Here is a 16,575-nt window from a genome sequence, read left to right on the forward strand (position 1 = left end):
CCATCAATGTAAATAGCCAAGCAGTAACGTTGCCATTGGGCTAGTAATCCAGAACCCCAGGCTAATGTACTGCTGACATGGGTTCAAATCCTATCATTGTGAAATTGGAATTCAATAAAAATCTGGAATTAAAACCATGCTGAATTGTGACCATGTCACCATTGTTGGGTGTTGTAAAAATTTGTGTCCCTCAGTGAAGAGTATGTGCCAGAGCTGAAAATGTGTTGCTGGAAAAGCGCAGCAGGTCAGGCAGCATCCAAGGAGCAGGAGAGTCGACGTTTCGGGCATGAGCCCTTCTTCAGGATGCTGCCTGACCTGCTGCGCTTTTCCAGCAACACATTTTCAGCTCTGATCTCCAGCATCTGCAGTCCTCACTTTCTCCAAGAGTATGTGCCATCCTTGCATGGTCTAGCCTACATGTGAAACAGATGCACAGCATTGTGGTTGATTCTTAAGTGCCCTCTGAGCTATTAGGGATGGACAATATTTGCTGGCCTAGGCAACAACATCCACCTTCACTGAATTAATTTTTTAAAAAGTACAATTTTGAAATGCCTAATTTTAAAAAATTGTTTTTACTTTCCAAATTGCTCCACAGCCTCACTCAATGTAATCTCCTCCAACCCCAAGATTTTCCAAGCTATCCGCTTTCCTCCCATTCTTGGCCCTTGAACATTCCCAATTTTATTTGCTCTATTATTTCAGCTGTTAAAGCCTGAAAGTCTAGAATGACCTCTCACTGCATTTCTAACTAAGGCACTCACTGAAACTACACCATTGATTAGCCTCTTCATCTGCCCGATTATCTCCTTATGGGGTGTCATGAGGTTTAAAAGTTTGTTTAATAATACTTCTGTGAAATGTTTCAGATGTTTTATTACATTAACGACACTATGAGCTGTTAACTGCTACATACCTAATCCTCTTCCTTGCTTCCCACTTTTTCCACACCTTCTCTTCTGACTCATAAGCTCCCAATAAACACAAAAGCATGTGCTTTCTTCTCTCCCTTCACCATAACCCAATCCTGTCTCTTCTTCATTATCAAATCACAGAAACTGGAAATTCCAGTCAGGGGAAGTTAGGAAGACAGGTAGTGATAATGAGACATTATTACTTGATCTTGTACTTGGAGCCACCTTGGAGACAGAGGTGCCATACACTTTAGGATGGTATGGCAACACAGTCATTGAGCGATTGAGATCTTTTCCAGTGATGAATGTGATCAAGTTTAGATGAAGGCCATGTGGGGAAGTGTGTACACAAAGGCTCTCTGCACCATGAAGAAGCCATGTGTGGTCTCATTCCATTTTCTCAGTCATGTTCAATTCCCACATGAGTGCCAACCTGTGTCTGGAAGCATATGTTAAAAGACTGCCAAAGTACTGCAAGACCAACTTGAGTAGACTGCTTTCTGTAGAGTACTAACATGAGTCTGTGACAAAGAACTGATGGAGGTCGTGGGGTGCTTCACATCTTTTAACATTGAGCTCAGCTGTATGGGTTTATGAGAGGGTGTAGGCTGACGCATTAATTACGAAATGACAGCAGTGACTTTACAACAGTGTTATATACTAACTCTCTGCGCTGCAAGGGTTTTGACATGCATGCCCCGCAAAGATAGTACACAGTTCACTTTCTATTAGAAATATGTGCACACACATTGGACCCCATTTTTGTAATGTTACGTGCTTCAGTTTGTTCCCTCATTGAGTCTGTTGATGATAAGTGCCAGGTTTAGCAACTTAATGTTGGTAGCTGGCAATAAGAATCAAAATTAAAATGAAAATGATACCAGAATGAAAACAGCTTTTAAAAAATGATGGGCATATGTGTCTGTTTCAACGGTTTGACTAACTGAACTAAACAATTGTAACAATTCTAACTTAGATTTCTTTATTACATTTTCCAGTAGTTTACAGCAAGCATTTAAGACTGATGCTGTCTGAGAAAATAACATGAAACAACTCCTTTTTATTATAATATTATTTAATTATCACAGGGACACTATTTAACTGGCATGCACACATGGCCTTTATTCATGTAATGCCAAGCATTAGGTCTAGGTCAAAGAATGGAAAGGGCCATTTTATCGCCAACATTTTACTAGCATTATTATTTCAATTCAGTCAGCCCAATGTCTAATTACTGTTAGAATGCCCTTTAATGCTTTTTTGTCTGCTGTTTTACCTGGGTGCTTATTTCCCTTTGGAGTAAAGATATTCAATTTTTTAAAAATTCTGAATAAAGAACTGACCTGACTTACCTTATAATATTATTGTGAGTTTAGCACATCTCTCCAGCTTAATGCTTTATTACAACCACCATGAGTCTGTGACAAAGGTGCAATTGCAGCAGCAATGAAAAATATTCTCGCATTTAACTTGCATGTGCATTATAGTCTCCTTAAATAGCACTGATGGAGGTCGTGAGGTGCTTCACATCTTTTAACATTGAGCTCAGCTGTATAAGTTTATGACAGGGTGTAAAGTGAAGCATTATTACAGGATAAGAAGCTGGTTTCCTATCACCAAGTCACCATTTATATACAGATGTCAGTCCTTGACTAAAGTACTGCTTCATACACAGTCAGGCACCAGAGTAACAGTATTTATGTCAGCCAGGGCTCCCTGATTGGACCAGGTTAACAGCCACAATTAGGGAACCCATTTTCTATAAGGTCAAGCTGGCTGACCTCATTACAATCACGACATCTCAATAACTATTCCTTCAACATTCCCTCGAAATTATAGCTACCTTGGATTCTCTAATCATTATAACTCTATCCTTATATCTTGATCCTCTTTCAATCTCTCAAGTACAAGCACATTCTTTTGGGGTTATGTTGCTGAGGATTGGAACATGATATTGTAAGTGAGGTCTAAGGAAAGCAAGACAAAGCCCCAATATAAACTCAACAAACTGGAGTGATTTTAACCCTGCTGGGTTGGCAGACATTGGGTGGGTGGGCAGTTATAATGAGCTGAAAGACTGATTTACCTGCTGTTTACTCCCTTCCTGCAGCCTTTGATTTTTCTGGTGGAAACCAGCAATTGCTTTATAAATACAAACTGGGCCCTAAAATGCTATTCTTAAATTTGTCACTTAAGTAGGGAAATCATTGTGAAATTCCTGGAAAGATAGGATGGCATTAGAATATTCCTTTTCATTTTTTAAAACCTTTCATTTTGGGCTCAAGAGGAGCAAGATACCTCCTTCTGTTTGTGCAAGGAAAACTAAAGTCCTTTTATCTTCCCTTTCCTCCCGATGATAATATCCTCCTGAAATTTCCTCCCTTCAACTTGCCCTTCATTTGGTGGAAAAGCAGAAAGTGCTAGGGAAACTAAGCAGGTCTGGCAGCACGTGTGGAGAAAGTAACAGAGTTAATGTTTCAAGTGTGATATGAGTCTTCCTAACATTGTGGGTGATGAGTGTCATACTATTTCAGGATATACGTAAATGCAGGACTTTGTATTTGCACTCAGTTAGTGTGAAAGAGAATGGCAAGGGTTAGTTGTATCAAAACCATGACATGCATTATAGAGCATTCTGTGTTTAGTAGTAAATTGTTCTTAGAAATCTGAGTTAATCTAAGGTATCAAATAAAACATTTTGCAAACAATTTTATTTCATTTATCTCAAGAAGATTGAATATTTAGTCAAACATGCTATATTCTATAAAGGCCCTGATATCATAATATACACTTTTAGAGGATGTAGCAGAGTTTATGGTTTGTAATTAAAATAAAAATGTCGAATCACTCTTATTTTAAAAAATAATTCCTTCATATTGGAATGCCGATTGTGAGACTAACCGTTCAAATGGAGGAGAGAGGAAGACACCAATAACCCAAGGTTTTGGTAAATATTATGTATGGGTAACACCTTAACAAAAAACTAAGGGGTCCATTCTGAATCAATCCATTGTAAAGTGCATAAGTACAGAATATGGGGCCACTACAAGAGTATTAGAGCCTTTATTATGACACATAATACTTAGAGAAAGTACAATGTTCCATATAAAATATAAGTACCAAAACTTGTCGTAGGTATTGTTAGTATCATGTAACTGCTTTTTGTTGCAAAAGGTTTGTTCAGAACTCTTTTCACTCTGTTGCTTTTCAGGAATTTCCATTACTGTTCTTCATGATGAGTAATCAATTATCAACACAATTTATATGGAAGGTCAACAGTATGCTTACATATTTTAAATTGTTCTCATCCTATTAGAATAGCCACATTTTCCAACATACATACAACGTGGTATCAGCCTTTGCTAACTTAAAAGTTCATACAAAACATTTGGAAAACAAAATTGCTACTTAAAGTAAATGGATTGCTGTGTGGTGAACGGTGTGTGCGCTAAATGAAATGTGGTGAGATTTAAAGCAACTACAAGATGTAATTTTAATCGTCCTTATCCTTGGCACCATGCTTCAGAATGCGGGTGAATTCCACATAGTTGAAATTGCTTTTCTTGTCAATTGGTGCTTCTCGGAAAAGTTCATCGACTTCCTCATCTGTGAACCTGTCTCCCATTGTGGTCAGCAGCTCACGCAAGTGGTCTTCATGGATGAAACCTACAGGAGATTGAAATGGTTTACAGACCGTAGTCTTATTATTTGTGCCACCTTTGAGTATCATATTCTATTTAAATTTAGAAAAATATCTTCAGTTTGCAAAACCTGAACTCAATTCACTAAATGTGAGAGTATTGGTCAGCTAACTGGAGTAAAATGCCAAAGACCCAGGTTAGTGAGCTGAGGACATAGGTTCAAATTTCACCACAGTGTACTTGGATTTAAATTCAGTTAATTAAATCTGGAATCAAAAGTTGGTATCTGTAATGTAGACCATGAAAGTAACAGCAGTTGTCATAATACCCTACCTAGCTCACAAATGTCCAATAACAAAAGAAATCTGCCATTCCTACTTGATCTCGCCAACATGTCACTCCAGACAGTACAGTATTGTTAACTCTTAACTGCCCTCTGAAATGGCCTAGTAAGCCTTAATTTTCAGCAGTATTTAGGTGTGAGTAAAGAATGTTGACCCTGCCAGCTCCACTCACATTCAATCAAATAATTTTTTAAAACCCTCCATGTTAAAAGAGTGTTGAGTAACAAAACATTACATTTGTGATAACACAGGTGCATATTAATCTTGAGTTTGACAAATGTGAGACTTGGGAAAATCTGTTCTAAATTTAGAAAAGGGTAACTGTATTGGAATTAAGACAAAGTTGTCAGGACAAGACTGGGAAAGGAATTTAGTGCAAAAGACAGTTGGGGAACAATGACAGACATGGGAGAAAATAGTTAATGATGCACAATAAATATATATCGCAGTGAAGAAGGACAGATGAGAAAGATGAACAGATAAACTGATTATGGTTAACGACAGAATTTAAGGAGAGTATCAAACTGAAAGAAAAAAATATATAATGTGGCAAAGACTACTGGTAAAACAGAAGACTGGGAAAGTTTTAAAAGCTATCAAAGCAAGGCCAAAAACTAACAGATGGAGAAAATAAACAGGGCAAACTAGGAGGTCGTATAAAAACTGAAAATAAAAGCTTCTTTAAATATATAAAAAGCAAGAGACGGGTCAAATAATGAGGAACCAGGGAAATAGCAGAGGAGTTGAATTAACACTTTACATCAGTCTTCACTGTAGTAGACACTAATAGTCATCTAAAAATTCTAAATAATCAAGAAACTAAATTAGGCAAAGGAGGAAATAAACACAATAACTATCATTAGAGAAAACGTTCTAGAGAAACAAATGAGACTAAAAGACAATTAGTAATTCTAGAGATACATCTTCAAGAATGCTTAGACTGTGGAAAATCTGAGAGGATTGGAAACCTGCCAGTTTAACACCCTATTCAAATAGGGAGAGGAGCAAAAACAATCAGATCAGTTTGACAGTTAGGCTTAACATCTGTCATTGGGAAGATGCTAAGAGTCTGTTCAAAAGTATGTAATGGCAGACCATTTAGAAATACATAATATAATCAAGCAGAGTTAAAATGGTTTTCTGAAGGGGAAATCATGCATGAGTTATAAACAACCAAAATACATAAGTTTAACCAGTAGATGTAATATATTTGGTTTTTCAAAAAAGTGTTCAATAAGGTACTAAACAAAGGCTACTTAATATTAGGTTATTCACTTTGGCATGAAGAATAGAAGAACTGAATATTTTTAAATGGAGAAAACTGCAGAACAGAGGAATTTGGGTATCCATGTGCATGAACCACAAAAAGCTGGCATCCAACTTCAGCAGGCGATAGAGTCATACAGCACAGAAACAGACATTCGCTCCAACTCATCTGCGCCAACCAGACATCTCAATCTAACCTAGTCCCATTTGCCAATACTTGGCCCATATCCCTGTAAACCCTTTCTATTCATGTACACTTCCAGATGCCTTTTAAACATCATAATTGTTTTAACCTCCACCACTTCCTCTGTTAGCTTGGTCCATGCATGCACTACCCTCTGCGTGAACAAGTTACCCTTCAGGTTCTTTTTAAATGTTGATCCTCTCACCTTAAACCTATGCCCTCTAGTTTTGGAATCCCTCACCATTGGAAAAACACTTTGGATATTCATTTTATCCATGCTCCTCATGATTTTATAAACCTCTATAAGGTCACTGCTCAGCGGTGAATGCAATGTTGGCCTTTATTTCAAATGTAACAGGGTATAAAATGAGGGAGATTGCTAAAATGGTACAAGGCACTAGTTAGATCACAGTTGGGATACTGTGAACAGTATCAGTCCTTTTATCCAAGAAAGGACATACTAGTATTGGAGACTATCCAGAGAAGGGTCATTAGGTTGATTCTCGTTAATGAAAAGAAGTTGAGTAGGTCGGGCTTGAATTAATTGGAGTTTAGAAGGATGAGAGGTGACCTTATTGAAACATAAGATTCTTAGGCAGCTTGACAGAGTAGAAGTGGAGAGATTATTCCTCCTTGTGAGAAAGTCTAGATGTAATATATTTGGATTTTCAAAAGGGCATAATTTCAGAGTAAGGGGTTGCCCACTTAAGCCAGAGGAATGGAAGAGTTTATTCTCTCTGACCGCAGTCAATCTGTAGAATTCTTTACTGCAAACGGCTGTAGAGGCTGGATTGTTAAGTATATTCAAATCTAAGACAGACAGATCTTTAATGAATAAGGGAATCAAGCATTATGAAGATAAGACAGGAGAGCGGAAGTAGAGGATTATCAGATTAGCCATGATCTCATTGATTGGTAGAGCAGACTTTTTGGGCTGAATGACCTATTTCTGTTCCTACATTTTATAAATTTATGGTTCAAGCCACATAAATCAAGTGAAATTAGATTTCGCCAAGGTCTTACTTCTGGGTCATAGATGACATACTTTACTTGCCCTTCACTACTAGAGAGAGAGGAAGAGATCTATAAAACTCTCCAAAATGTAATCATGACAAGGTTTGATTCCCCCATTCTGGTGGTCAATTCTCTTAGTTTGAGATATCTCCTCAAGGATTTCGTGCTTCTGTACAGTTTTGCAGGTACATTGTTTAGATGGCCCTTATTCTTGTGTGATCCTTTATAGTGTCAACACTACAGGCTTACCAGCTGTGAAGGGTATTATGTTAGGTGGCCCTGTCCTCTTATCATTACCAACTCTTATCAGTCCAATTTAACCAAATGATACCACATAATAACACCATCAGGCAATTTCTTTATTTTCTTAATTTGGGATCTGGAGCCTGAATGGAGTTTACTCACTGACCTGACCTTCACGAGAATGGCAGTCAACTCAAAGCTGAACTTGAACCACAGACCTACATGACTATTGGCTATAGTCTATATAGTTCTATATTACGCAGTTGTTGACTTCATAACATTACTGAACTGCAGGATAGCAAGCAAATCAACAATTTATGTGTGTAAATATATTCTTTTTAATAATAAATGGAAATATGTCCTATTGTGGATACTACCTTTGTCTATCTGCGATGTAAAATTTAGTCGCAACATACCGCAAGCAAAGTTCTTTTTGCATTGCAACAGTAGAAGTATCTATTTAATTGTGCTTAGGGATGATCTATGGTTGTGATAGGCATTGTATAAATGCAAGGCTTTTAATTTTCTATTGTATGTAAACAACTTTTATGTTAAAAACCCTTTCTTGTATGAGATGAGCAGCTTGTATTTCTCAGGTGTATTAATGTAGTCCTTTTTGCAACTTTGATGTGACCATATTTTTGAACTATATGAAAACACTGATCTTCTGCTTATTATTCCATCTGCCTGTCATTCATAGCAGTGTTTTCTTTCAACTGAATGTTACCTCAACAGATAATACAAAGCAACAACAGAACGGGGTGATGCATACTTAATGTCTCGATGAAAAAAAGGCTGCATGGGGGTGGTTAACTCAGTTGGCTAGACAGTCAGTTTACACAGTGTAGAGCGACACCAGTGACTAGCACTGCTACCTCACAGCGCCAGGGACCCGGGTTCGATTCCCGCCTTGGGAGACTGTCTGTGTGGAGTTTGCACATTCTCCCCGTGTCTGCATGAGTTTCCTCCGGATGCTCCGGTTTCCTCCCACAATCCAAAGATATGCAGGTTAGGTGTATTGGCCTTGCTAAATTGCCCATTGTCAGCAAAATATAGTGTAGGGGTCTGGGTGGGATACTCTTCAGAGGGTCAGTGTGGACTTGTTGGGCCGAAGAGCCTGTTTCTATACTGTAGGGGATCTAATCTAATCTAATTTAAACAACATGGGTTCAATTTCTGCACTGGCTGAGGTTACCATGAAAGACTTTACTTCTCAACCCCTCTCATAAGCTGTGATACAGTGACCCTCAGGTTGAACCACCATCAGTGTGTGTGTCTCTCTCATGAGAGAGAAATGATATGTCTGATAAGACTTTCATAACTTTAGAAGTAGATTACGTTACTGTGCTTTAGTATTTGGAGTCAATAGTTAGGAAGCTTAATCTATTGACACACCACTGACATTTTATAATACTTAAACCATTACATTGTTTGAATTGAAAAGTTCAGAATGATTTGAACAGGAGCAATGCTTTCACAAAATAGGATTGTTTTAAACATGTGTACTCAATGAATTATTCTCAATTATTTTTGTGCAGAGGATATCCAAAGAAACCTACTGAAGCATTACATTAAACTTTCACAAGATGATATATACTACTCAATATAACATATCGCTATGAATGGGGATAATTTGATGTTGATAAATAATTAATCTTGCAATAGGTTAAATGCAGAGAAAAATGGAAACTTGATTTAGATAGAAATTGGTAATCTGAGGGATTTGTTCAATTCCCCATATATCTCCCATATAGCCCAGGGAGCTCAGTTCCTAGATTTTTCATTCTGATGAAAGGTTTTAGAAGCAAGGTAAGAAGTAGTGTATTAATAATTTCAACTTTTGTGAATTGTTCTGTGAAGTGCATGTAATTTGTGAATTCAGAATCATGGTTCACAAGCTTTACACATATAACTAGATCACAAAAAGGTATCAAGTTAAATTATTGTTCAGTGAAACTGAATTAAAATTGCAACGGGTTCTCAGGGAATCAAGTTTCCATTGTGCACCTTTACAAATAAGTAACTTGATTGCCAGTTCAAGGGCAAAGTAAGTCTAGTCTGGTATCCTTTCAAAACACCTCAGACAGGAATTATAGACATTTTTAATTAACCTTTTCAGAGATGTTATTACACATGTCTGGATCAGGCTGGACTTGAAACCAGGCCTCCTGGCTCAGGGGTAGAGACACTACAACTGCACCACAAGAGCCCTCAATAAGGAATGGTATTGGTAACAGAATAAATGGGAGGTTGAAATTGTCTAAGAGATCTAAACACTGAATTTAATGGCTGTGTTTCATTATAATTTCTCCTTCTGTTTCACCTGTCAGGCAGTTAAATTGACACCTGGCCAGTAAATGGACTCATTGTTGGGAACAGTCACTGGGAATTGAAAAAGGGGCAAACATTTCAATTGGATTGGCATACAGGTCAAAATGGATAATGGAGGAAGGAGGTTGACAAATGGCATCATGGTAGGAAGAGGTTGGAACATGTGGCTGTTACTTCTCTAAGCCCTTCAAGGAGTGCTGGACTATGCACTATATCACTGTTGGGTTTCTCAATTTGTAAGAAACCCATGCAGCTGAAGTGAATTGTAAATTGAACCCTCAAATGCATTTTTGCAGTGCAGTTTAAATATGCCAATTCAAGCGCACTGCCTTTTTAGGCAGGACACCAGGACAGCCCAAATACTATTAGAAAAAATGACATATTTGGCAGGGTCATCCTGTATTTACTTCTTTAAGTGTACCATTGATCCTCTTTTGTCCTATAGTGTTTAACATCAAGCATTAGGTGGAACTTTGCAGCCATTAAATCATCTTTGTATCATACATAGCCTTTCAATTAGATCCACCTGTTTTTTGCCTCATGAGGTAGCAGAACTCAGGGATATAACTAATAAGAATATTCTCAAATTAGGAAGAATAACAAACAACTTTTAAATAATGACCATTGTTCCTAGGCCTCCTGGTTATTATGATCCTTGTGGTTCTGTAGAAGCCAAGCAATTTCTTCTACTGTCAGCTAAGTATGAGAAATGGGAAATTTATCACACGTCATAATATAGGATGAGTAAGATGTTTTACAGCTGAACTGTCTTAAAATACAACCTGAACATGTAATCAAATTATATGCAATCTGCTGTCAGCCCAGTGATGCTTACTAATCCAAATCTGTTTGAACTGTAGGCAGCTCTCAGCATTTTTCTCTCTCGGAGAGATTCCAGAGATTACTGTCTCTTATTAAAAAGCTGTTTACCTGTTCCTTCTTCATCAAAGCAAGCGAAAGCATTTCGAATGACATCTTCTGGATCAGTGCCATTTAGTTTCTCACCAAACATGGTCAGGAACATGGTGAAGTTAATGGGACCAGGAGCTTCATTCATCATTCCTTCTAGGTACTCATCAGTAGGGTTCTTTCCTGGGCAGAGGGGTTCAAAGTTGAAAGTGAGTTAGCTGTGTTGTTTCATAGACGTCCGTGTACAGTTGAGAGTAGCTGACTATGAAGTAACCGCGTTATTTTGAAGAAGTTGTGCAGAATGTGGAAAATATGCAGCTTAATGTAGCAAAACAGGCTGTATTTAAAATAAGCATCTTCTTCAGCAACATTTGTATTATGTAAATGTATTTTACTAGGTTTCCCTGAATGGTTGTGAATGACACCATAATTAATACGAGCTTTTGACAATTACTAGTTTTATTTCACTGAACTGTTAATTTATGCCAGACAAACAACACAAACATAGAGTCATTGAGACCTACAGCACGGAAACAGACCCTTCATTCCAACTTGTCCATGCCTACCAGATATCCTAATCTAATTTAGTCCCATTTTCCAGCACTTGGCCCATATCCTTCTAAACCCTTCCTATTCATTTACCCATCCAGATGTCTTTTTAAATGTTGTAATTTTACTGGCCCCACCATATCCTCTGGCAGCGCATTCCATATGTGCACCACCTTCTGTGTGAAAAGTTGCCCTTAGGTCTCTTTTATATCTTTCCCCTCTCGCTCTAAACCTATGCCCTCTAGTTCTGGACTTCCCCACCCCAGGGAAAAAACCTTGTCTATTTATCCTATCCATGCCGCTCAAGATTTTATAAACCTCTGTAAGGTCACCCCTCAGTCTCCAATACTCCAGGGAAAACATCCTCAGTTTATTCAGCTTCTCTCTGCAGCTCAAATCCTCCAACCCTGGCAACATCCTTATAAATCTTTTCTGAACCCTTTCAAGTTTCCAATAGGAGGTAAACCAGAATGTTTTTGTATTCACTTTTATGATGTGGAGGTTGCTGGCTGGGCCAGCATTTATTGACTATCCCATGTTGCCTTTGTATAATGATTGGAACCAGGTGGATCTTACTGACTACAAGATCATTAATTGGTGTTGATAATCTGGGTCAATCATGGAGCCCAGGCTGACTGATATAAACAGGGGATTCAGAATCTCCTCACTCCAGGGACTGACTTGCAGCTGGCTAGCTACAGCCAATATATTGTGCACATGTAAATAAAGGGTGACTTGGTGATGCGATACCAGCCTCTGTGAGTTATTTCAGTTTGAAAAGGGGATGGTGAGCTGCTTTCTTGAACTACTGCAGCCCATTTCATGTAGTTAGACCCATAATGCTATTAGTGAAGGAGTTCCAGAATTTTGATGCAGTAACACTGAAGGAATGACAATATATTTCCAAGTCAAGATGATGAGTTGCTTAAAGGGAAACTTTTAGGGGCGGTGTTTCCAACTATCTGTTGCCCTTGTCCTTCTAGGTGATAGTGTTCATAGGTTTGGAAGGTGCTGTCTAAGAAGCATTTCTGAAGGTGAATTTCCGTAGTGCAGCTTATAGATAGTACACAACGCTATGACTGAGTGTTGGTGCTGCGGAAAGTGGATGTTTATGGATGTGGTGTCAATCAATTGGGCTGCTTTGTGCTGGATGATGTTAAGCTTTATGAGTATTGTTAGAGCTGCACCCATCCAGGCAAGTGGGAAATATTCCATCACACTCCTGACCTGTGCCTTATAGATGGTTTTTGGCTGTGGGAGTCTGGAGGTGAATTACTCTCTGCAAGACTCCTAATCTGTTCTTATTGCCTCAATATTGAAACAACTAATTTGGTTCTGTTTCTGGTCAACAACCCACAGGATGTTGAAACTGGGCAATTCAAAAATCATGATGCCATTGAATGTCAAGAGGTGCTGGTAATTGCCACTTGTCAGCCAAAATCTGGATATTGTCCTAATTTGAGCATGGACTACTTCAGTATCTAAGGAATTGTGAATGGTGCTGAATGTTATACTATCAATAGTGAACATTCCCCACTTCTGACCTTATGATGGTGGGAAAAAGTCATTAATGAAGCAGGTTAAGATGGATGGGCCTAGGGCACTACCTGGAGGAGACCCTACAGAGATATCCTCGAGTGGAGATATCTGACCATGATCCCAATCTTCCTCTGTGTTAGGTATGACTCTAATCAGTGGAGAGTTTCCCACTGATTCCCGCTGATCCCAGTTTGGCTAGAACTCCTAGGTGACACACTCATGTTCAAATATGGCCTCGATGTCAAGGACTGTCACTCCCACTTCACCTCTGGAATTCAGCTCTTTTGTCCATGTTTGAACCAAGCCTGCAATGAGGTCAGGAGCTGAGTGACCCTGGCGGAACTCAAACTGATCATCACTGAGCAGGTTATTGCTGAACAGGTGCTGCTTGATAGTACTGATTACTTTACAGTGTGGAAACAGGCCCTTTGGCCCATCAAGTCCACACTGACCCGCCGAAGCGCAAACCACCCATACATTTACCCCTTACTAACACTACGGACAATTTAGCATGGCCAATTCACCTGACCTGCACATCTTTGGACTGTGGGAGGAAACCGGAGCACCCGGAGGAAAGCCACGCAGACACGGGGAGAATGTGCAAACTCCACACAGTCAGTCACCTGAGGCGGGAAGACACCTTCCATCACTTTACTGATGAATCAAGTGTAAACTGATAGGACAGTAATTGATCAAGTTGGATTTGTCCTGCTTTTTGTGTCCAGGACATACCTGGACAGTTTTCCACATTATCAGATAGATGCCAGTGTTGTAATTATACTGGAGTAGCTTAGATAGGGGAGTGGCTTGTTTTGGAGCACAAATCTTAAGTACTACTGACAGAATGCTTTCAGGGGCCTTGTCTTTGCAGTATCCAGTGCCTCCAAACATTTTTGATGTCACATGAAGTGGATCAAATTGCCTGAAGACTGGTATCTGAAATGCTGGGGACCACTTGAGGAGGCCGAGATGGATCAACCGCTCGGCACTTCTGCCTGAAGTTTGTTGCAAAAGTTTCAGCTTTATCTTTTGTGCTGGTGTGCTGGGCTCTTCCATATTTGCGGAGCTTCCTCCTTCAGTGAGTTGTTTAATCACCAACTGCCATTCACAACCGGATGTGGCAGGACTGTTGAGTTTAGATCTGATCTATTGGTAGAGGGATTACTTAGCTCTGTTTATCACTTGCTGCTTATGCTTATATCACATGCAGTAAATCAAATGATGTGAATTTTTAGTTATATTTTACATTCCAATTCCCCAACTCTGAATATAGGACATGTTTAAAGTTTTGGTATATAAAGATGATTTCAGGGTTTTAGCTGGGCACTTAGAAAAACGCACCATGATTGCTAAGGATCAGTATAATTTTCTGAAAAGGAATTTATGTTTAACCAATTTAATAGATTTCTTTGGTGTAATATGTGATATGGATAAGGTGGGTGGGTGGAATTGGGGCTTGTAAATATACTGTTTTCGCTTTTCAGAAGGTATTTGATAAGGTGCCAGATCAAAGATGATTGTACAAAGTAGGAGCACATGTTCTACGAGGTAACCTACTAGCATGGATAGAAGACTAGCAGCTGGCAAAAATCTGAGAGTGTGCACTAATGGGTCACAAAAGTCTTTTGTGGCGTACTGCCAGTGTCTCTACATCTGAGCCAGGAGGTTCGGGTTCAAATCCCACCTACTCTCGAAGTGTGTGCTAAAATCTCTGAACAGGTTAATTCTAAAATATCTACATAAATAGCCATTGTCTGATTGGCGGAATGTGCTGAGTGGAATCCTGCAGATGTCAACCTTTTACAATTTACATCAATGATTTGGACAAGGGGAGTGAAGGCCTGGTAACACAGATGATAAAGAATGATAAGAATACATATTATGCACATGACATAATGAGTTCATTAGCATATATGGATAGGCTGAATGAGAGGGCAATGTCAGTAATGTGATAGAATATTCCCCACTTGCCTGATGAATGCAGCTTCAACAACAAAAAAAAATTCAAAACCATCCTGAATAAAGCAGCCTGGTTGATGGGCACAAATCCACAGACTTTCACACCTTTCCAGCTGATGAACAGTAGTAGCAATGTGTGTAATCTACAAGATGCACAGCTGAAATACACGGCAGCTGGTTATACAGCTCCTTCCAAACCCATGACAGCTAACACTTAGATGGACAAGCAGATCCATGGAAATGCCACCACCTGCAAGTTCCTCTCCAAGCCACTTACTATTCTAAGAAATATATCATCGTCCTTTCAATTGTCATAAAGTCAAAATCCTGGAACTTATGGATGGACCTGAACCAAATAGACTGTAGTGGTTCATGAAGGCTGCTCACTACTACCTTCTCAAAGGCAATTACAGATGGTCAATAAATGGCTCAGCAACGGAGCACACAACCTTTAAATGAATCAAACAAAGGTAAAATCAGTGCATGAGTCACAGTTAGTATGCAGGTACAGCACTTAATCAAGAAAGCATATAGGATGCTATCCTTCATTATAAAAGAATGAACACAAAAGTAAGGATGTTAAGCTTCAATTATGCGGAGTTAAAAATCACATAACACCAAGTTATAGTCCAACAGGTTTATCTGGAAGCTTCAAAATAAACCTCTTGGACCATAACCTGCCGTTGTGTGATTTTTAACTTTATCCACTCCAGTCCAACACCGGATCCTCCACATCAGTTATGCTGGGTTTTACTGAGACCATATTTCAAATACTATGTGCAGTTCTGTCCTTATTTAAGGAAGGATTTAAATTTTTTTGAGGAAATTCAAAGGAGATTTATTCGATTGATACCTGAAATGAGTGGGTTGTCTTATGAGGAAAGGTAGGACATGCTGGGCTTGTTTTCACTGGAGTTTAGATAAGTGAGAGGTTATTTGATTAAAGAGTACAAGGTTCTGAATTATCTTGACATAGTTGACTTGGAAAGGATGTTTACTCTAGCATGTGAGTCCAGAGCTAGGGGGCATTCCTTTAAAATTAAGTGTCACTCTTCTAGGATAGGGATGAGAATTGTTTCTCTCATAGGGTTGTGTGACACTGGAACTCTCTGCAACAGAAGGCAGTGGAAGCGTTTTATGGTAGAGGTGGATTGCCTATTGTTAGACAACAGAGTTGGAGATTATCAGAGTGGACAGGAACGTGGAATTTGAAATGCAAACAGATTTGCCATGATCTCATAGAATGTCAGAGCAGACTCAAAGGGCTGAAAGGTCTGCTACTGCTTCCCATTTCATAAGTTGATTAACAAAATGTAGACCATAATTCCCATTGAAGTGCTCTATATTTTAGGAGACAATTCATGTCTTTACCGAGAGAAGCCAACATGTCGTGCAGATCTTCCTTGTCAATGAAACCATCCCGGTTTTGGTCTATCATGTTGAAAGCCTCTTTGAACTCTTGGATCTGTGACTGATCAAACATTGCAAACACATTGGAAGTCGCGCGCTGAGGGCGCTTCTTTGCGGTCTTTGCCTTTGCTCTTTTGCTGGACATACTGATGTCTTAGTGGCCTAAATAAAGAGGGCAGAAGTTAAAGGCTTCATTTTAAAGAAAACATCTGAAGTAATAGCCAGGCTATGTCATATCAATGTCATATTTTAATAAATTTAGATCAGTTTAA

The 16,575-nt window shown here is 38.9% G+C and overlaps 1 protein-coding gene across 2 annotated transcripts in view; it reads right to left on the reverse strand.

Moving 5' to 3' along the window:
* Positions 1-3,961: 3,961 nt before the first annotated feature.
* Positions 3,962-16,575, reverse strand: part of LOC132822971 (myosin regulatory light polypeptide 9) — a 45,810-nt gene continuing 33,196 nt past the window's right edge. For both annotated transcript variants that reach the window (XM_060836445.1, XM_060836443.1), the window contains exons 2-4: positions 16,265-16,465; positions 10,868-11,029; positions 3,962-4,580 (exon numbers count right to left, since the gene is read on the reverse strand). In XM_060836445.1, the coding sequence (XP_060692428.1) occupies positions 4,408-4,580; positions 10,868-11,029; positions 16,265-16,448 (519 nt within the window). In that variant the 5' untranslated portion in view covers positions 16,449-16,465 and the 3' untranslated portion in view covers positions 3,962-4,407. The remainder of the gene's footprint in view (positions 4,581-10,867; positions 11,030-16,264; positions 16,466-16,575) is intronic.

The sequence above is a fragment of the Hemiscyllium ocellatum genome, chromosome 15 (assembly GCF_020745735.1).
Source record: "Hemiscyllium ocellatum isolate sHemOce1 chromosome 15, sHemOce1.pat.X.cur, whole genome shotgun sequence".
Lineage (NCBI taxonomy): Eukaryota > Metazoa > Chordata > Chondrichthyes > Orectolobiformes > Hemiscylliidae > Hemiscyllium > Hemiscyllium ocellatum.